The sequence below is a fragment of the Bos mutus genome, chromosome 2 (genome assembly GCF_027580195.1).
Source record: "Bos mutus isolate GX-2022 chromosome 2, NWIPB_WYAK_1.1, whole genome shotgun sequence".
Classification (NCBI taxonomy): Eukaryota; Metazoa; Chordata; class Mammalia; order Artiodactyla; family Bovidae; genus Bos; species Bos mutus.
The window spans coordinates 39,703,330-39,730,876 of NC_091618.1; the positions used below are offsets into that span (position 1 = coordinate 39,703,330).

The window sequence follows — 27,547 nt, forward strand, 5'->3', positions numbered from 1 at the left end:
AGTTCTGTTTTTTAATTTTTTGAGGGTCTTCCATACCGTAACATTTTGTATAATGGCTGCACCAATTTACATTCTCACTGACAATGCACAAAGATTCCCTTTTCTCCACATTTATACCAACTCTTGTCTTTTTTTATGATAGCCATTCTAACAGGTGTGAGGTGGTATCTCATTGTGTTGTTTTTTTTTTTTAAAGAAAATATTTTTAATCTTATAATACAGTATCTTGAAAAGTACAGTAGTAAAGTATAACAACTGACCTACTGGGGCTGGCATCAAGTGAATAGGCAAGAAGAGTTACTGACTGAAGGAAGGAAAGGAGGTGGGAAATGGTGGAACTGAAGGATGGTGCTGAAGGGGACTTATTATAGTATTTCCAAGGTCCACTCATGTTGTGGACTGTATCAGTTAAGTCATTCCTTTTTGTGACTGAATAATATTGCATTGAATGGATATATATTACATTTTCTTTATCCATTCATCAGCTGATGGACCTTAGGTTGTTTTTACTTCTTGTCTGTTACAAATAATGCTGCTATAAACACTCATGTACAAGTCTCTGTGGACCTGTGTTCTTGATGCTCCTATCATTAAGTATATACAAAGGAATGGATATGGTACCTCTTTGTTTTAAACTATTTCAGAAAATGCTGGGCTGTTTTCCAAAGCAGCTACACCATTTCATATTCCCACCTGCAGTGCACTGAGTGTTCCCTTTCACTTGCTCTGGGAGGACTGAGGGGCTGCTGGGGTAGAGGAAGCCATTTGGGCACCAGGAGGAGTTTGGGTGCCTTTGGGTGCTGGGAGCAAGTGCCTGCTCAACTGGGAGAGGAAGGGACCACTGAAGGGACCAGAGGATTCATTATGATTTTGATTCACATTTCTCCGATGATTAGTGATGTTGATCACCTTTTCATGTAACTATTTATCTGTATGTCTTCTTTGGGAAAATGTCTATTCAGATCCTCTGCCCATTTTTAAATCAGATTTTTTTTTTTTTTTGCTATTGAATTGTATGTGTTCTTTATATATTTTGGATATTAACATTATCAGATATGTAATTATTTTCTCCCATTTGATTTTGTCTTTTCCTTTTGTCGATGGTTTTCTTTGCTTCTTAGTTTGATATAGTTTCCCTTGTTTATTTTTGCTTTTGCTGCCTTTGCTTTTTGGTGTTGATTAAAAAAAATCATCTCTAAGACTGATGTCAAGGAGCTTACTGTCCATGTTTTCTACCAGGAGTTTTATGATTTTAGATCTTTCATTCAAGTTCTTAATACATTTGGAGTTAATTTTGTAAGTGGTATAAGATAGTGTTCCAGTTTCATTCTTTTGCATTTTGCTGTTCCATTTCCCCAGCACCATTTACTGAGGAGGCTCCCCCTTCCCCAGTGTATATTCCTGGCTCCTTTTTCATAAATTAATTGAATATATATCATGGGTTTATTTCTGTTCCATTGATCAATGTGTCTGTTTTTATACCAGTACCATGCTGTTTTGGTTAATATAGCTCTGTGTTATATTTTGAAATTAGAGTGTGATGCTTCCATCTTTGCCAAGATTATTTGGCTATTCAGGGTCTTTTGTGCCTCCATACAAATATTTGGATTACTTGTTCTGTTTCTGTAGAAGATGCCGTTGGAATTTTGATAGGGTTTGATAGGGTCTGAATCTGTATATTGTTTGGGATAGTATGGATGTTTTAACAATAGTGATTCTTCCAATCCATGAGCATGAAATATCTGTCCATTTACTTGTATCTTTAATTCCTTTCATTAAGGTCTTATAGTTTTCAGTGTATAGGTCTTTCACCTCCTTGGTATTTTATTCTTTTTGATGTAATTGTAAATGGGATTATTATTGTATTGATTTCTCTGATAATTGCAGAATTCTATTTTTAACATCTGCCTTTCTCTTCTTCACATCACACTCTGCAGAGGTAGCTTTTGTTTTATAGTCGGTCTATCTTCTTCCAGACATTCCTGTATACACATATGAATATTTTTATTTCTTTGCAAATGGGAACAAACTATCCTATCTTTCTGCATTTTGCCTTTTCCACCTAAGAGTATACTGTGGACATTGGGCACATGTGCCCATTCAGTATGCATAAAGCTTTACCTCACTCTTTTATTAGATACATGATGTAGAGTTACCTTGATATTTTAACCTGTGGTGTTTTTCTCTGTTAGAATCAGTACTACAGTGAACACACTCATACATGTTCTTGTACAGTTGTGTGAATGGGTCTGTAGGGTAAGTTCAATAACATGAGACTACCAGGTCAGAAGGTATGCATGCTTTGCAGTTTGATATATATTGCCACTTGCTTTTTGAAAAGGAGAAACCAATTTTTTCTTCCATTCAGTGTCTTAAGAATGATTGTTTTCTTATATCCACATTAACTTTCTGTGTTAACAATATTTTTAATCCTAACCATCCTGATAAATAAAAAATAACTTCACACTATGATTTTGATTTGTATTTTTTTCATTGTAAGTAAGGTTGAATATCTTTTTTATATTATATTGGCTATATGTACTTTTTGTTAATTGCCTTTTTATTTCATTAATCTATAATTAATTTATATTAAGGAAATTGGCATTCTTTTTATCTAAGTAGGAAATATTTTTCCCAATTTTTTGTCATGTGACTTTGTAAATGGTATTTTGTATTGTAACTAATTTTCTAATATTACATATTCAGATTTATCACTTTTCTATGGTTTCTAAGGTTATAAAATATTTACTCACATGTTTATCTAATTTTTTCTCTAATATGTTTATAATTTTAAAAATACCTTTATGGTTTATTATTATATTTAAATTTTCCATTTGTCTGGAATTACAATTTTTTTTTTTTGAATTACATTTTTTTTATGAAGTGAATTAGAGATTCAGCTTTGTTTTTTTTCTCTGATGGCTAAACAGTTGCCCCACCATCATTTACTAAATAATTTCTTTCTCCTCACTTTCACTGTATATTAAATTTCCATATGTATTTGAATCCATATCCTGGGTATACAGATAAACAGCATAAACACCACAAACACAGCAGATAATCTTGAAAAACAGGATGTGTGACGTTATAATCAGTACTGACTGGTGGTTTGCTACTTATTGACACCTTGAGGCAAAGAATAAAATACTGCCCACATTCTTAAAGACAATGGCATGCAAGCTAATAAAGAACACCTATTTCCACTTATGTGCAGGGTTTGTTTTTCCTCACGTCAGTGACCCAGCAGTTTATTAGATCACAACCTTCTAGTCAGGAACTCATTTTTGTTTCTCATTTAATCTTAGGCATTGATGGTCTCATAAAAGCTGTTAAGTAATAATAATGTTGGGCACTTATATTGTACTTTTCATCCCTAAGTGCTATCTAAACATTAACTAATTAAATGCATTGATGAAAGCAAAGGATTTGCAGACTTCATCAGGAAAACTGATATCTGGTTGCACACCTGGGAGGGCATGATTCCTGAAAAGCATTAACTCTCTCTTTGAATGGTGCTCAGCAAGCACAGGAATAAAAAGCTGGTGACATTATTTTACTTCTTTTGAAAATTTCCTTGGATATCTTCTAATTAGTCTGGTTAAACTCACCTTTTATCTATCTCCCCAGACATTTCCTTTCTACATTCCTGGGGGTATTCAACAAGCTTCTTTTGATGTTTTGCCTGTCTGTTAGTCACAAAATCATAGGATCTTCAAGCTGAGAGAAATCCTTATTGATCATCTAGTTTTGAATAACTTAGTATGATCACTTTATTTTGTAGGTGAGGAAACTGAGGCATGGAGAAATTAAGGGACTTATTAAAAAGGTCAGACAGCTTAGTGGGGACAGAACTGAGAAGTCAAGATGTTTAGCTCCCATTTCAGATCTCAAATCAGTTTCAATCCTTTTTTCTCTTTGTGAGCGTCTCAGTTGCTTTTCCCTTTTTAAAAAAATAACTTTTTTTTTTAACTCCATCCTTTACATACTTCTCCTTTCGTTCTTTGCTGTCTACCTTTTGTGTCTCTCCTAACCCTTAGTGGGTCATTCCCACGCATGATCAGGTAACATTGCTTTAATTTCTCCTCTATTTCTCTACTTCTTTAAACATGGGGTCTTTTGTTGTTGGTAAGATGTCCTCAACAGGTCCCTCTGAAAAGCACTGTTTCTTCACTTTCTCTTACATACATGCTTTCAGGGAGTTGATTTAGTTTGCTTTGGTTTTTTCCAGCCGTAGTTGCTTCTTCCTTTAATAAAGCTACTTCTCTTGGTAAATAGCCTAGGGTTTAAGTTAATAAGTCCATTTTCATCATAGAATTTCATGTTACTTTATCTTTTTAAATTTTTTTATTGAAGTTCATGTTACTTTAATTCATGAATTTCTCAGTCCTTCACTCAATAATAAGAATGATACTCCGTGTTTAGAAGTTTACACAAGATGTGACTACTTAAGAGATTTTTGTACAAGGAGTAAATATGTTGGAAAATAAATCCTTACATAAGCCAAAGACAGATCCAGTTCAGATCAAAACTGTGGGAGTAAGCCTGGACCAATCTAGCCTGCGCGTCTTATTTCCACGCAGAGACTGAGTCGGTTTAGAAATCCTCCATTTCTGTATGATGGCTCCGTGTGTATCCAGTGACTTCAGGATTCTCAGGCTGAACCAAACCCCAAGGCTGCACTCTGACCCTAGATGCCCTCATTAGGGCCCCTTCTGAGAACAGTGAAGAATACTTAAGGAGACGGGAGTGGGGTGCCAAGGCCTGACATAACCCAGCTAGGTGATCTTAGCTCCCCATCACCTCCCTGGGCCTTAGTTTTTCCCTTGTATGTGTGTGTATGTTAGTCGCTCAGTTGTGTCCGATTCTTTGCAACTCTGTGGACTATAGCCTGCCAGGCTCCTCTGTCCATGGGATTCTCCAGGCAGTATTCTCCAAGAATACTGGAGTGGGTTGTGATTCCCTTCTCCAGGGGATCTTGCTAACCCGGGGATTGAACCCCAATCTCCTGCATTGCAGGCAGATTCTTTACCATCTGAGCTACCAGGGTGCTCCCCATCACCTCTCTGGGCTCCTTTAGCCAAGTTAAAGAAACCATTTAAAGCAAGCATCCCCAGTTCCTGGGCCACAGACCAGTATTGGTCATGGCCTGTTAGGAACTGGGCCACAGAGCAAGAGGTGAGCGGCGGCAAGCAGCTCATCTCTATTTACAGCTGCTCCCCGTTGCTCACATTGCTCAGCCTCCTGTCACATCAGTGGCAGCATTAGGTTCTCATAGGAGCATGATCCCTGTTGTAAACTACACATGTGAAGGCTCTAGGTTGCTCATTCCTTATGAGAATCATCCCCAAACCATCCCCCTCCCACCACATCCTACCCAACCTCTCACTGTTGTTCAGTTGCTCAGTCGTGTCGGACTCTTTGCAACCCCATAAATGGCAGCATGCCAGGCTTTCCTGGCCTTCACTATCTCACGGAGTTTGATCATACTCATGTCCATTGAGTCAGTGATGCCATCTCACCTCCATCTCTGGTCTGTGGAAAAATTTATGAAATAGTCCCTGGTGCCAAAAAGCTTGGGGGGCTGCTGACTTAGAGCCTTTCCTTATATACTTTTCAGTGAGTAATAATGACATAACTGGGCCAAAATGAATATTTGTGACCTAAATCAGATTTATATTAGACACATAGCTAATTAACTCAATAGAGAAGTAAGATTCTGCTGATCATACCATAAGAATTTCCTGAACTGTCTCAACTTAAAATATCTTAATCTACTTTCCCCGTAAATAGTACACATGCATTTATATGAGACCATATGGCCTGCTTTGGGGCTCAGAATATGTGGGCCACATAATTGTACTTACTCTTTGCAAATGCTTCTACTGATGTTCCATGAGGTTATGGCTTCACGAGCCTATAGCCATTGAGGCACTTTCCATAATGTGGAAAAACTGAAGTAGACCCCATCCTATATGTTTTTGTGAATTAAGAAATTTATGTTCTTGGGTTCAGCTTTACCATTCAGCCATTGGAGAAAGTTGAAATTCTTTTAGTCCCTGAGATAGTTTCTACCAGGATGCAAAGTATAATTTGATTTCGTTTGCATTTGCTTGATAGGAATGGTGATGGCCACTTACAAATTGACCCAATTACGTCAACCCAGACAACCCAAATTATAACATAGTTTCCAGAATCTAAGTAGAGATTGTCACCCTTGGAAGAGAATCAGATAAGAGCTCAATGTTGACATCATAATCCACCATGAGTGAAGTATTTGATTAGCCAGAACCTTCGTCCTGTTAGAACAGTCCCATAATGGATAAAGAAGGGTGTGGAGCAGCTAATTAGAGAAGACACAGTTTCCTGTTTTTCTGCAAACATCCCAGCATTGAGCCATGATAAGGAGCTTTAAGGCTAATTATGGAGAAATGGGATTTTAACAAACTTTTTGAAATAGGAAAATCCCCTATGCCTTTTATTTTCTGTTTTTAAGAAAAATAATATGGTAGTACTCTTTTTATTTTCTGTTTTTAATGATTTATTACTAAGAGGAATAAAATTAACTAACTAGACTTACTGTGGTGATATTTTAGCAATATATACAAATACCAAATCATTATAATGTATACCTGAATCTAATATAACATTACATATCAATTTTTTTAAGAAAAAAGGAGTAAAATTTAGAATCAAATGAGAATGCAGAATTATTCTTGCGTGTGTTAGCTTTCCAAACTTGAGCAGACTCCACAAACTGTTTTTCCTAAATCTTCAGGAACTCACCAGGCCTAGATCACTAACCATCACTGTCCCCACCTGGTAACGCTAAGAAATGTCACTCAGAAAGAAAATAGTGAGTGCTGTCTTTCAGAATCCTCTGACCAAGCAAATGCAAATGAAATTATATTTGAAATCATTTTACAGTGTGTGACAATTTTGATTCTTCCATTTCACCAAGCTTGCTTGTTACTAGTGAGTGGCAGGTGGCTTTGTTGAACATGAATGGGGTCTTTTGGTTAGACTTTCAGAGGAGGGGCCATTTGTCAAGTGCAGCAGCCCTCCCCATCAAAGTCTTCCCAACAGTTGTCCAGAATCTAGATGCTACACAATGGCCGAGGAATGCCAGTATTGAAATGGAAGGTAACTTGCAAATCAGGGGGAAGGAATTCGTTGATGCATACATTCAATGAGAAGGAGATTTTTCTTTCTTGTTTCTTGTCTAAGTCCCCCAGTGCTCCGTCTTTCTCCCAGTGTAGATTTTGAATTTTGTGATGGTGCCAAGGGAGTGAAGGTAACGGACATAAAAGAATCATTTGTGCCCTTTTCCCAATCCCACAGATCTCTATTGGCTGCAGACCTTGAACATGACACTGCAATTTCCTGGTGCCACACATGAGTAATGAGCAGCTGTTTCTCAAACTGTGGTTTGGAGAAGGCAGCACTAGGTTATTTTTTAACTTAATTGTGATTTTTGATTGCTCTGCAAGAAGGCAAATCAAATAAAGTCTGTTGTCTTAGTCTGCAAGAAAGCCATAGGCCTCAAATTCCAGTGCTGACCATCTTGACCAGAATAGAAGAGGGGGGAAAATGTGTGTATCCTTGAGCTGGAAGTTCGACCAGCAGCTTTCGTGGGCTACTGTCACACAAGAAGGGTAAACATATTTGGTGTATTTGTCAGTTTATGGGATCATGGAAAGTGATATTTGACTATTCCTTGAGTTCTAGAAGTACCTGAGTTGATAGAGTGAAAATAATTTGTAGAGAGAAGGTGAAAGTCAAAAATAGAAAACTCCTGAAGAAGGTATCAGCTTGATATTGCATTTGTCTTTATTGTACAGTGCAATAAAAAAGACACATAATTTTAAGTTACAAATGGAAGTGTGCATTCTTTGAACACAAAGTCCCTATGATACCCCTGGAATAATCATATATGCAGTACCTCCAGATTAATCAGACTAGGACTTTCTTTCATACAAGAAATTAAGTTTAATGGAAAACAGAAGCAAACTATTTCAGTGTTTTGGACATATGCCTTTTTCTCAAGGAGATAGAACAATTTGGTGTATGGAGAAGATGAGGGAGATTGAGGAGATGGATGAAGAGCTACCTATGTTTTCTGCTAATTACTTTGTCATGATTTTCTTCACATTAACAGGCACTTGGGGAAAATAACTAAGCCTAGGATAACTAAACTTCATCTCAGAGGTCTATTTCACCAGCACTTATAACATATCCAAATGAGGGCCTGGTTACAAACCACCAGTCTTCTAAATGCTAAAGCTGAATGGCCTTGTGACTTGTGATGGAAGGATGTAAAGTTATATTAACCTGTGACCGGGAAAAAGTGAAAAAGAAAGGCTCCTCGAGCTTTGGTCTTCTTTGAGGCTTCCATCTTCCTGATGTTTGTGGAATATGGTCCTAACCTCAACACCCCACCAGGTTGGCTAGGAAAGTGGGAATGAAAAGCACGATTCTTGAGGGCAGGAGGAGATGGTAGGATATCTTACTTCTTTTTAAGCAAGTATCTCAAGTAAAGATATCCCTGTGAGATATGAGCTCCAGATACCTGCACCCTGCTTCTGTTAGTGCTGAAGCCTCTCGACCAGAAGCAAGAATAGCTTCCAAGTATTGCTAGTTGTTATATTCAAAACAAGATTAAATCTCCTAAAATTTACCTTTACCCTTTGAAATCAGTGTAAAGTTTTCTTCCCTGTAATATTAAAGAAATGTTTGTCAATTCTAAAATAAACTTACAGAGTATTACCTCGCTTTTCTGAAGGGAAAAATTCCAGCAACTTCAGCACTTTGAAACATGGCCCTGAACCTCACCTGACAAATAGGAAGACCGATTACTTAAGTGTAAAGAAGCAAAAAGGGTTTCTAATTAGCTGAGTTGCCACCAAGTTCACATGTTCTTCACTCTCCTCCCCAAATCACACAGCGGAATGATTCAAAATGTTGTGACACAAAAATAGCGCAAAGATATGACTGTTGCAGCAAAGGAAAAAGACTGGAAAACATCCTCAATCATTCAGCAAGAACCTAGATGCCTGGCAGAGAGAGGGTATTTAAGACTAGTGTGAGATTCAGTCTGCCTTTAAGCAATTTACATTCTTTTAGGTTGCTTTACATAAAATTGCCATTTTTATAAGTAAAATCACCATTTTACTTTTATGGGCAAAATCACCATTTAGTACCTCCACTTTTACATTTTCAATCTACAGTTGGAAAAGCAAAACAATCAAATGTTAAAGGATAGCAAAAAATACAGGAGAATATCAATTTCCATATTAAATTGTGTGGTTATAAAAATAAGTTATATGAAGCACGAGAGATCCATGGCAGGTGAAGTAGCCAAAGATGACTGTCCAGATCAAGCCAGAATAGATCTGAGCCATGAATCCTGGGTGACATTTAAGTAAGTGTTAAGAGAAGAAGTGAAACTCCCGATAGAAGAAATACATTGGCGAAGGCACAGAAGCAAGAACAAGCATATTCTACACAGGGAAGAGTTCCCTCACAACAGAACATAAATACCAAGGGAATGGAAAATGAATTTGGATAGACAGTTTTGAATTAGCCTATGGAGACACTTGTACACGAGGCAAAATATAAGCTCCAGTTTTGTCTAGTTCATGCTTCTATCAATAGCCAAGTATATTCCATGCCGACTATGCATGGAATTCAGCAAATTCAATGCAATTTTCTGAAATGAATGAATGAAGAGTTTTTACTAATGGTAAAATAAGAATTCAACCAAAGGTTTGAGGGAAGAGATAACACACAATGAAAGTAATGTATAAACCTGATTAGTATATATGCTGGATAGATTCAAGGAAAAAGGCTATCATCCATAAATAAAACCAGAATCTTATTTCATTATTAAATCAGGACTTCCCTGGTGGCACAATGATAAGAATCCGCCTGCCAATGTGGGGACATAAGTTTGACCTCTGGTCCAGGAAGACTCCGCATGCAGTGGAGCAGCTGAACGGGTGCACCACAACTACTGGGCCTGCACTCTGGGCCTTCGAGCTGCAAGAACTGAGCCTCGTGCTGCTGAAGCCTGCATGTCTAGAGCCCATGCTCCACAAGAGAAGCTACTGCAGTGAGAAGCCCACATACTGCAATAAAGAGTAGCCCTCACTCACTGAAACTAAAGAAAACCCACATAAAGCAATGAAGATTCAGTGCAGCCAAAAATAAATAAATAATTTTTTTAAAAAAATCAACACCAACCCTGAAACATTATGCTAAGTGAAAGAAGCCAGTCACAGAACACCACATATTATATATATTATTCTATTTACATGAAATATCCAGAGTAGGTAAAATTATGAAGACAGAAAGTAGAGATTGCTTGTGGGATGGGTTAGGGAGAAAAGATTAGTGACTGCCAATGGGTGTGGGGATTTGGAGGAGAGTGGAGGAAATGTTCTAAAATTGACTGTGGTAACAGTACAAGAAACACCTGGAGTAACAGGCAAATTTGGCCTTGGAGTACAGAATGAAGCAGGGCAAAGGCTAATAGAGTTTTGCCAAGAGAATGCACTGGTCATAGCAAACACCTTCTTCAACAACACAAGAGAAGACTCTACACATGGACATCACCAGATGGCCAACACCAAAATCAGATTAATTATATTCTTTGCAGCCAAAGATGGAGAAGCTCTATACAGTCAGCAAAAACAAGACTGGGAAGAGACTGTGACTCAGATCATGAATTCCTTATTGCCAAATTCAGACTTAAATTGAAGAAAGTGGGGAAAACCACTAGACCATTCAGATATGACCTATATCAAATCCTTTATGATTATACAGTGGAAATGAGATATAGATTTAAGGGACTAGATCTGATAGACAGAGTGCCTAATGAACTATGGACAGAGGTTCGTGACATTGTACAGGAGACAGGGATCAAGACCATCCCCAAGAAAAATGCAAAAAAGCAAAATGGCTGCCTGAGGAGGCCTTACAAATAGCTGTGAAAAGAAGAGAAGTGAAAGTCAAAATGAAGTCGCTCAGTCATGTCCGACTCTTCGCGAGCCCATGGACTGCAGCCTACCAGGCTCCTCCGTCCATGGGATTCTCCAGGCAAGAGTACTGGAGTGGGTCGCCAGTGCCTTCTCCAGAAAAGAAGAGAAATGAAACACAAATCAGAAAAGGAAAGATATACCCATTGAATGCAGAGTTCCAAAGAATAGCAAGGAGAGATAAGAAAGCCTTCCTCAGCAATCAATGCAAAGAAATAGAGGAAAACAACAGAATGTGAAAGACTAGAGATCTCTTCAAGAAAATTAGAGATACCAAGGGAACATTTCATGCAAAGATGGGCTCTATACAGTACAGAAATGGTATGGGAGAACTGTACAAAAAAGAGCTTCATGACCCAGATAATCACAATGGTGTGATCACTCACCTAGAGCCAGACATCCTGGAATGTGAAGTCAAGTGGGCCTTAGGAAGCATCACTACAAACAGAGCTAGTGGAGGTGATGGAATTCCAGTGGAGCTATTTCAAATCCTAAAGGATGATGCTGTGAAAGTGCTGCACTCAATATGTCAGCAAATTTGGAAAACTCAGCAGTGGCCACAGGACTGGAAAAGGTTGGCTTTCATTCCAATCCCAAAGAAGGGCAATGCCAAAGAGTGCTCAAACTACTGCACAATTGCACTCATCTCACATGCTAGTAAAGTAATGCTCAAAATTCTCCAAGCCAGGCTTCAGCAATATGTGAACCCTGAATTTCCAGATGTTCAAGCTGGTTTTAGAAAAGGCAGAGGAACCAGAGATCAAATTGCCAACATCCGCTTGATCATCAGAAAAGCAAGAGAGTTCCAGAAAAACATCTATTTCTGCTTTATTGACTATTCCAAAGCCTGTGACTGTGTGGATCACAATAAACTGTGGTAAATTCTTCAAGACATGGGAATACCAGACCACCTGACCTACCTCTTGAGAAACCTGTGTACAGGTCAAGAAGCAAAAGTTGGAACTGGACATGGAACAACAGACTGGTTCCAAACAGGAAAAGGAGTACGTCAAGGCTGTATATTGTCACTCTGCTTATTTAACTTCTATGCAGAGTACATCATGAGAAACACTGGGCTGGAAGAAGCACAAGCTGGAATCAAGATTGCTGGGAGAAATATCGATAACCTCAGATAAGCAGATGACACCACTCTTATGGCAGAAAGTGAAGAACTAAAGGGCCTCTTGATGAAAGTTGAAAGAGGAGAGTGAAAAACTTGGCTTAAAGCTCAACATTCAGAAAACTAAGATCATGGCATCCGGTCCCATCACTTCATGGCAAATAGGGAAGCAGTGGAAACAGTGGCTGACTTTATTTTGGGGGCTCCAAAATCACTGCAGATGGTGATTGCAGCCATGAAATTAAAAGATGCTTACTCCTTGGAAGGAAAGTTATGACCAACGTAGACAGCATGTTAAAAAGCAGAGACATTATTTTGCCAACAAAGGTCTGTATAGTCAAGGCTATGTTTTTTCCAGTGGTTATGTATGGATGTGAGAGTTGGACTATAAAGAAAGCTGAGCACCAAAGAACTGATGCTTTTCAATTGTGGTGCTGGAGAAGACTCTTGAGAGTCTCTTGGACTGCAAGGAGATCCAACCAGTCCATCCTAAAGGAGATCAGCCCTGGGTATTCATTGGAAGGACTGATGTTGGAGCTGAAACTCCAATACTTTGGCCACCTGATCCAAAGAACTGACTCATTTGAAAAGACCCTGATACTGGGAAAGATTGAGGGCAGGAGGAGAAGGGGATGACAGAGGATGAAATGGTTGGATGCCATCACTGACTCAGTGGACATGAGTTTGAGTAACCTCCGGGAGTTAAAGGACCAGGAGGCCTGGTGTGCTGTGGTCCATGGGGTCGCAAAGAGTTGGACAGGTATGAGCGACTGAACTGAACTGAAGCTCTTCTTGGTAACATCATTTGCAAATGTATTCTCCAGTTTATGGGTTATCTTTTTGTTTTATTTATGGTTTTGTTTGCTGTACAAAAGCTTATAAGTCTGATTAGGTCCCATTTGTTTATTTTTGCTTTTATATCTGTTACCTTGGGAGACTAACCTAAGAAAACACGGGTACAATTTATGTCAGAGAATGTTTTGCCTCTATTCTCTTCTAGGAGTATTATGTCATATTTAAGTATCTAACTCATTTTGAATTTATATTTGTATATGGTGTGAGGGTGTGTTCAAATTTAATTTGCATGCAGGTGTTCAGCTTTCCCAGCACTACTTGCTAAAGGGGCTGTCTTTTTCCTATTTTATTTTCTTGCCTTCTTTGTCAAGATTTATTGACCATAGGTGTGTGGGTTTACTTCTGGGCTCTCTATTCTGTTCCATTGATCCATATGTCTCTTTTTGTGCCAGTACCATACTGTTTTGATTACTGTAGCTTTGTAGTATTGTCTAAAGTCTGATAAAGTTATGCTTCCTGCTTTGTTCTTTTTCCTCAGGATTGCTTTGGGAAATCTGGGCTTTTTATCATTGTGTATAGATATTTTTGTATTATCTGTTCTGATTCTTTGAAAAATGTCATGGGTAATTTGATAGGGATCATATTAAATCTGTAGATTACTTTGGGTAGTATTGCCATTTTAACAATATTAATTCTTCCAATCCAAGAGCATGGGATATCTTTCTATTTCTTTGAGTCATCTTCAGTTTCCTTTATTAATGTTTTGTTGTTCTCAGAATATAAGAATGCTGGAGTGGATAGCCCTTCCCTTTTCCAGGGAATCTTTCCAACCTAGGGATTGAACCCAGGTCTCCCACATTGCAGGCTGATTCTTTACTGTCTGAGCCACCAGGGAAGGGCCAATAGATTTCAGGGTTATCAGTTCTGGTTCTGTGAAAAATTTCACAGTTAATTTGATAAGGATCACATTAAATCTGTAGATTAGTTTGGGTAGTATAGCCATTTTAACAATATTAATTCTTCCAATCCAAGAGCATGGGATATCTTTCTATTTCTTTGAATCATCTTCAATTTCCTTTATTAATGTTTTGTGGTTCTCAGTATGTAAGTCTTTCACCTTCTTGGTGGGGTTTATTCGTAAGTATTTTATTTTACTGTTTTGATGTGGTTTTAAAAGGGGTGGTTTTTTACATTCTCTTTCTGATATTTCATTGTTAGTGTGTAAAGAAATTGCAGAATACATTTTTATATTCCTTATAGTCTTTTACTTTTGTATTATCAGCCACTACTATTTGTTTACCTTAACGGAGAAGGCGATGGCACCCCCTCCAGTACTCTTGCCTGGAAAATCCCATGGATGGAGGAGCCTGGTAGGCTGCAGTCCATGGGGTCGCTAAGAGTCGGACACGACTGAGCGACTTCACTTTCACTTTTCACTTTCATGCATTGGAGAAGGAAATGGCAACCCACTCCAGTGTTCTTGCCTGGAGAATCCCAGGGACGGGGAGCCTGGTGGGCTGCTGTCTATGGGGTTGCACAGAGTCGGACACGACTGAAGCGACTTAGCAGCAGCAACCTTGTAATATCTCTTTAAGTATGATTTACTGCTCTCAGATGTTATTTTTATGTAGAATTCTCATTTTAATTATGATTCATTTGAAAGTATCCAGCTATTTCCAAATTAAATTCAATCTTCATTTTTTTCTTATATCAAAATCAGCATGTATATGCACGTGCCTCAGTAAGAGAGAAATAAAGGCAGATTTTATCTTGTTAATATAGGAACTGCTAAAGTCTTTGAAGCCTGTGCATTATTAGTTAAGTGAGGGGGGCTCTGATGAACCATCGGCTCCAAACTCATGAATGTTTGAGGGGAGGGGGCCGTGGGAGGTAGGCAGACTCAAGACAAGACACTGGGGCCTCGTGGAGTCAAGTGTCAGTTGAAGAGCACATGTCTTAGCAGGAGCCAGCAGCCTCTACTCACAGCCGGGATCGTCATCATGTTGGAATCCAGGCCTAGTTTTGCCAGATCTAATGATTTTTCAAAAGAAGCCAAAAATCTGAATTTTTATGTAAACCCCCCCCAATTATTAAATTGGCTCATTTTTTTAAACACTAAGAGATTTAAAAAAAAACATCTTCAGGCTAAATATAGTCCTCAGACTGCCAAATTGCAACGTCTGTTATTATGATACTTAGCAGCAGCAAGAGAAACCTATTTTTCCACATTTGTTACATGTTCTTAGGTGAGCTGGTGAAAAAAAAAAACTATTCTATTAACTCATTAGGAAACAGATATTATTGAATATATAACATAACATAAAATTCTACATCAGTAGTTACCCTGTATGTTTTCAATCTGTTTTGGGAAATCCGCCACACTCCTCGTATACTACACCATAACTGTGTCTGTGAAAGTAGGCTTCCCCGTTTGTTGGTCCTCTATCTGCTACAACACACTACAGAAAAAGAGCAATACAAGAGAACTTTCAACATCTTCATTTTTCAACCCCCAGTGGTTTAAGCCAGAGAGTTCTTTTGGAGCAAAAATACTATGTCTTTTCTTTCTCAGAGTTGCTGAGAAATTATAATTAGAGGTTTTCCTGTTGTGTAAAGGAAAGGAATTCCAGTCCTGCATCTACAAGACTTTTTGTTCTCAATAAATTTGCTTTCTTCCCTGTTCTGTTTCTCTTTCTGCAGGTAATAGAGGGAAAGCTGGCTCCATTCTTGGGCAAGGTCATTAAATTTGCCACCTCGCATGTGTACAGCTGCAGTCTTTGTAGCCAGAAGGGGTTCATCTGTGAAATCTGTAACAATGGAGAGATCCTCTACCCTTTTGAGGATATTTCAACGAGCAGGTACAGAATCTCTTGTCTTATAACAGTATACCTGAATATGTCACATGTGGTGTTATTGGGCCAGATCAGGCCAACTTTTAGTCAAGCACTATGTCTCTGTCTCTGCCTCTGCATCAGATTTCCCATTTTCCTTGAGAATATTTTTTACCCTTTGGTTTCCTACATTTATTTCCAACTCACCATGCTTCCTTTATCCAGAATGATATAACAAAGTTGCAAAAAAACCACAGTCTAGATCTGCCTTATTTGGTAACAGAGAGTATTCAGCTTCATTTTTTAGAATAAAGATGGGGGTGGAAGAATTCTCACAACCATCCCAGGGTCAAGTGATAGGCTATGGAAATCGTAGTCTCAGAGGAAGACCCAAACTGGATGGATGACTAGGAAGAAAAGCAGAGGACACTGGTGAACAGCTGTCTAGCTCACCACATGCTCTTCTCTGTAGATGCACCACAGTCTAGTGATGAAAGTTTTAGGATCCAAAGGAGAGAAAAGTGGGAGTCCATGTGGGATTATTTTTCTAACCAAAGTAATATTTGGGTATCATCACTTCCATTGATTGATGGACGACTTTTTTCCCCTGACTTAAGAGTGAGGTTTTTCCTGTTGCCTGTTTCTTGAGTCATAAAATGATACATATCACTTTTCCTTTTATTCCAAAAGCATAATAGGAATATACATTGTTTGTGCATAAGTGCATTGGCTTCTCTGGGCATGAATGTCATGGCTCATTTCCCACCCTGCTGGGCTCACTTACTCTGTGGTTCAGAATAGAAGGTGAGGCACTTAGCCAGGGAGAGCTGAAGCATGTGTGGTAAAGCTAAGATATTAAGAGTCCACTCAGCCCTTCTGGCCTCTTCTTAAACCCAAAGATTATTTGTAAATATCTAGGTCCTACACACAGAAAGACAGACACAGAAACATAAGATTCCCTACACACACACACACACACACACACACACACTCCTGCATCCAGATTCCTGAGTACTGTTATTTAGCTCAAGATTATATACTTAGCCTAAAGATTATATACTTCTTAAAAATGTATACCACACAAAAACTTGTATACAAATGTTCATAGCAACAGTATTCATAGTAATCAAAAATTAGAAACAATATAAATGCCTATCAGCTAATGATTGGATAAACAAAATGTGATATATCCACATAGTGAAATATTATCCCATCTAAAAAGGAATGAAGTATATGCTGCAGAGTGGATGAACCTTGAAGCATTATGCTAAGCGCAAGAAGCCAGACACAAAAGGCCATGTATGTTTTGTTTATATGAAATGTACCCAAAAGACAAATCTATAGAGACAGAAAGTAGATTTGTAGGTGCCTAGAGCCTGGGGAAGGGGGAAAGAGAATAGCTAGTAATGAGCATGGATTTATTGGGGGGGGGTGATACAAATGTTCTAGAATTGGATAGTGGTGATGGTTATACAGTCTTGTGAATATACTAAAAAGCAGTGAATTTTACACTTTAAAAGAGTGAGTTTTATGTGAATTATACTGCAATAAAAAATGTTTAATAAAAAAGTAAAAATTAAAAAAATACTTCCAACTGAATATGCCATATATTCTGGGCCATAAAAGAAGTCTCCATAAATTTAAAAGATTAAAACCATACCAGATGTGTTCTCTGAAACATGGAATTAAGATCTCTAGTAGAAAAAAATTTTGAAAAACCCCAAAGTATTTGGAAATTAAATAATGTACTCTAAAAACCCATGTGTCAAAGAAGAAATCCACCAAAAGAGAAATTTAAAAAAAATTTTAAAGAGCATTAAGTTCACCATTTTAATGTATCAATTTTTAAAATAAGTTTTGTAAGTCTTTATTGAATTTGTTACAATATTGCTTCTGGTCTGTGTTTTGGTGTTTTTGGCTGTGAAGCATGTAGAATCTTAGCTCCCCAACCAGGGATTGAACCTGCAACCCCTGCATTGGAAGGTGAAGTCTTAAATACTGCCAGGGACATCCCTAAAATATTTTTAAATGAGTGAAAATGAAATGCAAAATATCAAAATGTATGGAATGCAGCTTAAGTAGTTCTTTGAGAGGAATTTATAGCTATTAACACCTATATCAGAAAAGAGGAAAGAAGGTCTCAAATTAATAACCTAAAATTCCACTTTAAGAAACTTATGAAAAGCAAAGTAAATCCAAAGCAAGCAGGAGGAAAGAAAGAACTAAGATTAGAGAAGATGTCAATGAAATGAAAAACAATAAGTCAATGAAACCGCAAATTGGTTCTTTGAAAAGATTAACAAACTTGATAGCCTTTTAGGTGGGCTGACCAAAAAATTAAGAGAGAAGATACCAATTGCCAGTATCAGGAAAGAAAAAAGGTATAGCAATTAAAAGAATTTTTAAGAGGCAGTATAAACAACTTCATGCCAACAGGTTAGACCACTTAGATTAAATGGATAAATTTCTAGAAAGACAAAGTACCAAAACTGACTCAAGAAGAAATAGAAATATAAATAGGCCTTCAACAAGAAATTGAAATAGTAATTTTTTCTTCTTCTTCCCATGAAGAAGTCAAATGGCTTCACTGGTGACTTTTGTTGAATATTGGAAGAAATAATACCAATTCTTTACACCATGATAAAGAGGGGCATTATATAATGATAACTGGATCAGTTCTTAATAAAAAACCATCTTTAGTGTGTATGAACAGAGAGTCAAAAATGCATGAGGCAAAAACCAACAACTGCATGGAGAAACAGATGAATCCACAATTATATTTAAGTATATCCATTATTATAGCTGGGCTTCCCTGGTGTCTGCAATGTGGAAGACCCTGGGTTGGGAAGATCCCCTGGAGAAGAGAATGGCAATCCACTCCAGTATTCTTGCCTGGGAAATCCCGTGGACAGAGGAGTCTGGTGGGCTGCAGTCCATAGGGAAACAAAGAGTCAGATACAACTGAGCAAGTAATAATTATTATAGCTAGAGACTTCAGCACCCCTTTGTCAGTAACTGACAGATCCCATAGGCAGAAAATCAGTGAATGTATAGTAATTGAAAAGCACTATCAACCAAGTGAATCTAATGGACATCCATGTCAATTCATGTGTCCATCCAAAAACAGAATATACATTCTTCTCAAGCTCACATGGAATATTTACTAAGAAAGAGATCACATTCTGGGCCATTAAACACATCTGGACAAATTTTAAAGAATAGAATTTATACAAAGTATGGTCTCAGACCATAATGAAATTAAACTATAATCAATAATAGGAAGATACCTGCAAAATACCCAAATATTTGAAAAATAACAATATACCTTTAAATAACATGAGTTTATAACTTACGTTCACTTAAAAATCTATACATGGGTATTTATAGCAGTTTTATTCCTAATTGCCCCAAATTGGAAACAACCAAGTTGTCCTTTACTAAGTGGATGGATAAAGAAACTGTGGTTTATCCATATAGTGCAGTATTATTCAGGGATAAAAGAAATGAGCTATTATGCCGCAAAAGGACATGGAGGAAACTTAAATGCATATTATTGAGTGAAAGAAGCCAATCTGAAAAAGTTACTTACTGTATGATTCCAAGAATGTGACATTTTGAAAAAGGCAAAACTATACAGACAATAAGAAAATCAATGATTGCCAGGGTCTTGAGAGGGTGTAGGGAGGAATGAATAGGTGAAGCACAGGAAATTTGGGGGCAATGAGATTATTCTATATGATTCTGTAATAGTGCATACATGACATTATACGTTTGTCAAAATTCATAGAACCGTACAACACAGAATAACTCTTTATTTTAAACTGTGGACTTCAGCTAATAATATACCAATATTGGTTCATTAATTGCAACAAACTACTACACTACTGCAAGATGTCGAGAATCGGGAAAACTGGAGGTCATAATATGGGAACTCTGTACTACCTACTCAGTTTTCCTGTAAATCTAAACCTTAAAAATGTTGTCGTCGTTTAGTTGCTAAGTTGTGTCCAACTCTTTGGCACCTTGTGTACTATAGCCTGCCAGGTTCCTCTGTCCATGGGATTTCCCAGGCAAACACCAGAGCAGGTTGCCATTTCCTTCTCTAGGGTATCTTCCTGACCAAGGGATCAAACCCATATCTCCTGTGTTAGCAGGTGGATTCTTTACTGCGGAGCCACCAGGGAAGCCCTATCCTAAAAAATAAAACCTGTTAAAACAGTTCATTCAGCAGAACATTTGGCTCAGAGGTCAAAGCTGAAAAGTTTTAATAAACTCTATTAGAACAACTTTAGATTTACAGAAAAATCACAAAGATAGTACAGAAAAGTCCTTTATGTTCCATACCCAGTTTTCACTATTAACACCTTACATTAGTATGGTACATTTGTTACAATTATGAACCAATATTGATATACAATTATTAGCTGAAATCCCTAGGCTTTTTTTTTTCTCTGATTTCCTTAGTTTCTACCTAGTCATCTTTTCTGTTCCAGAATGTCACATTACATTTAATTGCTTCATCATTCTCTGCTTCGTGGTGGTACCAGTCTTTCAGATTTTGTTTTCATGGCCTTGACAGTTTTGCAGGGTACTGGTCAGGTATTTTGTACAGTCCTTCTATTGGGTCATACTTGTTGTCTTTCTTATGATTATACCAGGTTCTATGGGTTTGGGAGGAAGAACAAAGAGGTAGTGTCATTTCATCATGATATCATATCATGGGTACATACTATGAACATGACTGATCACTATAGTTTTTGTGTCTCCACATCAAAGTTACTCATCCCCCACCCACTCCCATCTCCTTTTTATACTTTCCTTCTGGAAGTCAGTGTGTTTGACCCACACTTAAGCAGTGGGGACTTACATGAGTGGAATATGTACAAAGTCATTTGGAATTCTTCTGCCTAAGAGATTTGTTTCTTCTTTCCCATTTATTTTTTCAATTATTTATTCATATCAGTATGGACTCATGCATATTTATTTTATGTGTGTGTGTTAGTCCCTCAGTTGTGTCTGACTCTCTGTGACCCCATGGACTGTAGCCCACCAGGCTTCTCTATCCATGGAATTCTCCAGGCAAGAATACTAGAGTAGGTTGCCATTTCCATCTCCAAGGGATCGAACCTGGGTCTCCTGCATTGCAGGCAGATTCTTTACCATCTGAGCCACCAGGGAGCCCAAAATATATAAAATAAATAAAAAGTATTTATTTTGTACTTTGGGTTATCCAAAACCACTTGCTTGTGTTACTCAAACCGTTCCAGTTTTAGCCATTTAACTCTTTCAGTTGGCTCCTGTGTCCCCTTGGCATATCACAGTGATTATGGAGGTTTTGGTGTTGAGCAGTTCCTTACTTTCTAGCACTGCCCAATGCTCCCAGCTCATCTTATATAATTCCTGCCCTAATCGTAGAAGCAGCCATTTCTTCAGGGGGCCCCGGTTCCTTTTTAATAGAGAATATTAGAAACCAAAATCAGGGTGCTGGGGTGCACACACGTTTAAAGCCCTCAGTCTCGGTACTTGTCTCTTGCAGGACACAGGTGCTCCTCTCTCACTGCACATCTGAATCTCCTGTGAGATCTGGCTTCTTTAAATCCCCAGAATCAGTATCTTCAAAGACTCCCCATGTGATTCTGAGTCACATGCAGGAGAAAGAACCCCTCCTCTAAGATACCTATTGTCATGATCCAAGATGCTGGATTCTCACAACCAAAATGACCACATTTGCACGGCCATGGGCTCATAAGGCCTTTACCTTGTAGGAAGGAATACAGTCGGAATCCTCTGTTTCTCCCTTAGTCAGATTCAGTTCCCTTAATTTGCTTGCACAGATGTCTGAGTTTGAAGGAGCCCTGAGCCTTCCTGGAACTCCAGGTTCATAATACTTGCCAGGAACCTGCCGAGCTTTCTCATGGTGTTCAATTTCCACTTAAATGCTGGGAGTGGATTATACATGTCAATGGAAAAGGACAAACAAACCCTAATAAAAGATTTACTGATGGAAAACTGTAATCAGAAATAGAGTTGCAGATTTAAAACATAGCTATAAAGATGTACTAAGTAAAGCTGGCGCTAATGGTAAAGAATCCACCTGCCAATGCAGGGGGTACAAGAGACCCAGGTTCAATCCCTGGGTCAGGAAGATCCTCCGGAGAAGGAAATGGCAATCCACTCCAGTATTCTTGCCTGAAAAACTCTATGGACAAGAGCCTGGAAGACTACAGTCCATGGGGTCACAAAGAGTTGAACACAACTGAGCAACATACACATATATAAATAAAAATAAATTTGAATAGTGGGATAAATTTTAAAATCTATGTATAACTGAAATCTTTACAGATGAAGTGATGATAAATCAGATTTGCTTCAAAATAATCTGATGGTGGGAGGGAGAAGATGAATATAGATGAACGAGATAATCATTGAAACTAGGTGATAGGTGTGCAGGGGTTTATTATACTATCCTCTCTACTTTCTGAATATGTTTGACATTTTCCATAGTAAAATATGTTTTAAAAATCTATATGTGAAAATCCTAGAAATTTAGTTTTAGTGAAATTGTTACCACATACGTATCTAAACCATCTTGCTAAATCCAACACCCCTGTGCCCTCAGAACTATATTTAATATCCTTTCAGACCCAACTATCATGTGAACAACATAATTACAATTCAGTAAAGAACATTCCACAAGCATTAGAACTATTCATTCCTTCAATAAATGATTCACTGAGCATATTATGTTTGTGCACTGGGCTGGGTTCTGGAGACACAAAGTGAACCCGGCGTGCTCCTTGCTCACAAATAGTTGACAGTCTCCAGTAAGAGACAGACAAGCCACCAGGCAGCTGCGTTCACACGTGGGAGGAGCCACAGTGGAGGGGGTCGACCTGGGGTTCCACTAAGGGGAATGACATGCACTGTGAGTAGAAAGATGTTCCACAATTTCTAAACAGAGGAGAAAACTCCACGTTGAGCTCTAAAGCACTGATTCATGCACTTCAGTATCAGCATATACCCAGTTCTAACATGCTTATTTGATTATGGCCATATATCACCAGGACTTCCCAGGTGCCTCAGTGGTAAAGAATCTGCATGCCAATCCAGGAGACGTGGGTTCGATCCCTGGATCGGGAATATATCCTTGAAAAGGAAATGAAACCCATTCCAGTATTCTTGCCTGGAAAATTCCATGGACAGAGGAGCCTGGCGGGCTACAGTCTATGGAGTCACAAAAGAGTTGGACGTGACTTGGTGATTAAACAACAACATTATCAAACATTGGTCAACTCTTAAGACTTTCTTTTCCTTATTAAATGAATTGTTCTGCAGAAGGAAACTTCACAAATGTGTAATTTAGAAGTAAAACCCTAGTATTAATTTTTAGAACAGCACCTCTGGCTGACATAGCCACTATTCTGGGCTTGTAGGGGAATCGCAGTAATACTTACTAGTGCCAGCAGTTTTCATATCTCATCATTTAATTCTTCTGCCAGTCCTCTGAGGAAGTATTGTTACCTCCATTTTTATAATGAGGAAACCTAGTTTCAGAGGAGGCAATTAACTTGGCCCAAGAGATAAAGCCAAAACGTGAAGCCAGATATATCTGACTCTAAAATCTGTGCTTTTTTCATTGTACATCACTGTTTTTTCTGTACCTATAGTCTTCAAACTGTTTTTGCAGCATACCCCCTAAAAGAAATTTGAAAATCGTATGTACCTGTTATTAAAGAAACCTCCCCACAAAACTGTTCTTTACAATTTTCCCTTTATTTGCCAACCTGGACTTTTTTTTTATACTTGGAGCAGTGAGCTGGAGTTAGATTGGGCTGGGGAAAAGCTCTGCCTTTGTTTTGTGAACCCCCAAAGGGCTATCCTGAGGGGGCGGGGGAGCTGGGAAAGGGGACCAGAGCCAGGCTTCCCCCTCTGTGCAGCCGGGGCAGGCCATGTTCAGCCGGGGGTACCTGTGGAATGAGGGCCTGCCTTTATCAGGTTTAGGAAGGGACATCCCAGATTAAATACATACCTCTCTCCTTTAAATAGGAAAACACTGAAATCCAGGTTGCAAGATTTTGAATACAGTAGAAAGATCCAGAATCACAAAACTGCTTTACTTGAGCCTAATCCAGCATTTACCCCTGTAGAGGACTGAAAAGAGAGCTCAGCTCTAGGAGGGAGGGACCTTCTGTGAAAACAAAGGTCCAGGTCTACATCCTGAGGAAGGAGGAATGACAAAACACAGCCTTCTTGATGGAGAGTAAGAAATAAGGGCTCTAAATTCTCAGAAAGACAAATCAGAAGATTAGACCGATAACAGCCCTAAGATGTAAGAGAAAGCAATCAGTATAAAAGCAAAAAAGTCAGATAAACCCACAGAATGACCCAGAACTTAGGTGTGTGTTTTTTTTTTTAATCTTAAAATTACCTTCTATCCAGCTTTCTTTCCAATATCTCTGCATATCACTGATCTTCTTTTGTTACTAAGGACAGAATGCTGCTAAGGAAGCCATCCTGCTTCACACATGTCTGTGAAGGTGCCAGTCCTCAATCTTGAAATGTTTCCACATCACAAGGACATAAATGCTTCCTCTTAGATAATACTCTGCATGCATTTTAACATAAGACTTAACAAAATATATCAGCTATCATAAATCAATTCCATCCTTTCAATCTGATCCATTCAGCCATGTTGAATTTTTCATGCCACAGACAAGCCATCCCCACAGGTTTTCCAGTATGGAAAACATTGCACTTTAAGATTTAATGACCCCACTCCCATTTGGGGCTGTATTTAGATATGGAATGGGCTTCCCTGGTGGCTTAGATGGTAAAGAATCTGCCTGCAGTGCCGGAAAAGAAGAAAGAAAGTAAAGTCACTCAGTCACGTCTGACTCTGTGACCCCATGGACTATAGCCTGCCAGGCTCCTCCATCCATAGGATTTTTCAGGCAAGAGTACTGGAATAGGTTGCCATTTCTTTCTCCAGAGGATCTTCCTGACCCAGGGATCAAACCCGGGTCTCCCACATTGCAGGCAGACTCTTTACCATCTGAGCCACAAGGGAAGCTCTGGTTCAATCCCTGGGTTGGGAAGATCCGCTGGAGAAGGAAATAGCTACCCACTCCAGTATTCCTGCCTGGAGAATTCCATGGACAGAGGAGCCCAACAGGCTACAGTCCATAGGGTGACTCATTTGGATACAACTGAGCAATTAACATTTTGATTTTCATTTTCACTTTTGATGTAGAGTACTATAAGAACATTACACATTAATACATGAATTTGGTTTCCCTCATAGCTCAGTCAGTAAAGAATCTGCCTGCAACACATAAGACCCCGGTTCAATTCCTAGATCAGGAAGATCCCCTGGAGAAGGAAATGGCAACCCACTCCAGTACTCTTGCCTAGAGAATCCCATGGACAGAGGAGCCTGGCAGGCTACAGTCCACGGTGTCTTAACAGTCGGGTATGACTTAGTGACTAAACCACTACCACATGAATTTGGTGGGTTTCATATAGTTAACATCCCATAACTATTTACTGTTTGGTTCAGCTCTCCCAAGTATGTTATGTGTGTTCATTAAGAATACTGACAGAGCTTTTTTAAAAAACTGATTAGTTCAGTTCAGTCACTCAGTCATGTCCAACTCTTTGTGACCCCATGGACTGCAGCACACAAGGCCTCCCTGTCCATCACCAACTCCCAGAGGTTACTCAAACTCATGTCCATTGAGTCGGTGATGCCATCCAGCCATCTTATCCTCTGTCATCCCCTTTTCCTCCTGCCTTCAATTTTTCCCAGCATCAGGGTCTTTTCAAATGAGTCAGCTCTTTACATCAGGTGGCTAAAGTATTGGAGTTTCAGCTTCAGCATCAGTCCTTCCAATGAATATTCAGGACTGATTTCCTTTAGAATGGATGGGTTGGATCTCCTTGCAGTCCAAGGGACTCTCAAGAGTCTTCTCCAACAAAACAGTTCAAAAGCATCAATTCTTCGGCACTCAGCTTTCTTCACAGTCCAACTCTCACATCCATGCATAACTACTGGAAAAAACTTGACTATACAGACCTTTGTTGGCAAAATAATGTCTCTGCTTTTTAATATGCTGTCTAGGTTGGTCATAACTTTTCTTCCAAGGAGCAAGCATCTTTCAATTTCATGGCTGCAGTCACCATCTGCAGTGATTAGTTAAGAGAATTTATAATACTGGCACTAAGTGAAAAAAGTCAGACAGGGAAAGACAGATATTGTATGATATCACCTATAATGTGGGATCTAAAAAAGCAAACTCAGAACAGATTAGCAGTTGCCAGAGGTGGCGGGTATGCAGTGGGCAAAATGAGTTAAGGGGGTCAAAGGTACAAATTTCCGTTTATAAGATGAATACTGTATAGCATGGCGGTGGCGGCAGCAGCAGGCTTAGTCGCTATGTCATGTCTGACCCTGCGACCCTGTGGACTATAGCCCACCAGGCTCCTCTGTCCTTGGAATTTCACTGTCAAGAATGCTGGAGTAGGTTGCCATTTCCTCCTCCAGAAGATCTTCCCAATCCAGAGATTGAATTGGAGATAGCAATACTATATCATATATTTGAAAGTTGCTAAGAGAATATATCTTAAAAGTTCTCAGCACAAGAAAAAAAAAATTGTGACTATGTAAGGTGATGGAGTTAGCTAAACTTATTGTGGTGGTCCTTCTGCAACATGTACCTACATCAAATTATCATGTTGTATGCCTGAAACTAATGCAATATTATATGTTAACTGTATCTCAATAAACCTGGAAAAAAATACTTATGAAGCTAGAGGAGCATTGGGCTTCCCTGGTTGTTCAGTCAATAAAGAATCTGCCTACAATGCAGGAAACCCAGGTTCAATCCTGGGTTGGGAAGATCCTCTGGAGAAAGGAATGGCTACTCACTCCAGTATTCTTGCCTGGAGAATCCCATGGACAGAGGAGCCTGGCGAGCTACAGTCCATGGGGTTGCAAAGAGTCGGACATGACTGAACGACTAACACTCAGAGGAACATAGTTTAAGTCTGAAGTAACACTGCAGCTTTCTACATAAGGTTGAAGCAGCTGATCTATCATTTCAAGTAATTCTCTGGCGTGAGTGTTGGCCTAGGGAGAGTGATGACATGCCCTTGTCCTGGGAAGGCATTGCCGAGCATGTGTTCTTCCTGTGTTAGGGCATCTGCGGCTCCCTGGTTAGTCTTCTCAAAGGGTTACATGTTTTGTTGAAGCACTAGGGACTTGGAGAAGCAGACTGAGTGTTAGCTAGTAGTTAGCAACTTCCTCCCCTCCTTTAAGAAACCACGATTGCATACAGGACCCTGAACTTAACAACAGCAAACTCTTACCGGTTGAGTTAACATACTCTGACACCACATCCAGTCTGCACACATTCACAGAACATTCCGTACAGTTGTCTATTGAGAACAAACACTGGCCGAATGGAACAGCCCATAGTGAGTGAGTTTCTAAGAGGCCTTATCCTCTTTTTCACTTTTGAAATCTATTTTGTCAGGTTGTGCTGTGTTTAGTCTCTCAGTGGTGTCCAACTCTTTGTGACCCCATGGACTGTAGCCTGCCAGGCTCCTCCCTCCACGGGATTTTCCAGGCAAGAATACTAGAGTGGGTTGCCATGCCCTCCTCCAGGGAAGCTTCCCAACCCAGGGATCAAACCCAGGTCTCCCACATTGCAGGCAGAGTCTTTGCTCTTTGAGCCACCTGGCAAGCCCTTTGTCAGGTTAGCTTACAGAAG

At 39.0% G+C, this 27,547-nt stretch overlaps 1 protein-coding gene across 2 annotated transcripts in view; it reads left to right on the forward strand.

The window, feature by feature from the left end:
* Positions 1-27,547, forward strand: part of PLEKHM3 (pleckstrin homology domain containing M3) — a 223,240-nt gene that overhangs the window by 169,019 nt on the left and 26,674 nt on the right. For both annotated transcript variants that reach the window (XM_070387515.1, XM_070387524.1), the window contains exon 7: positions 15,649-15,806. In XM_070387515.1, the coding sequence (XP_070243616.1) occupies positions 15,649-15,806 (158 nt within the window). The remainder of the gene's footprint in view (positions 1-15,648; positions 15,807-27,547) is intronic.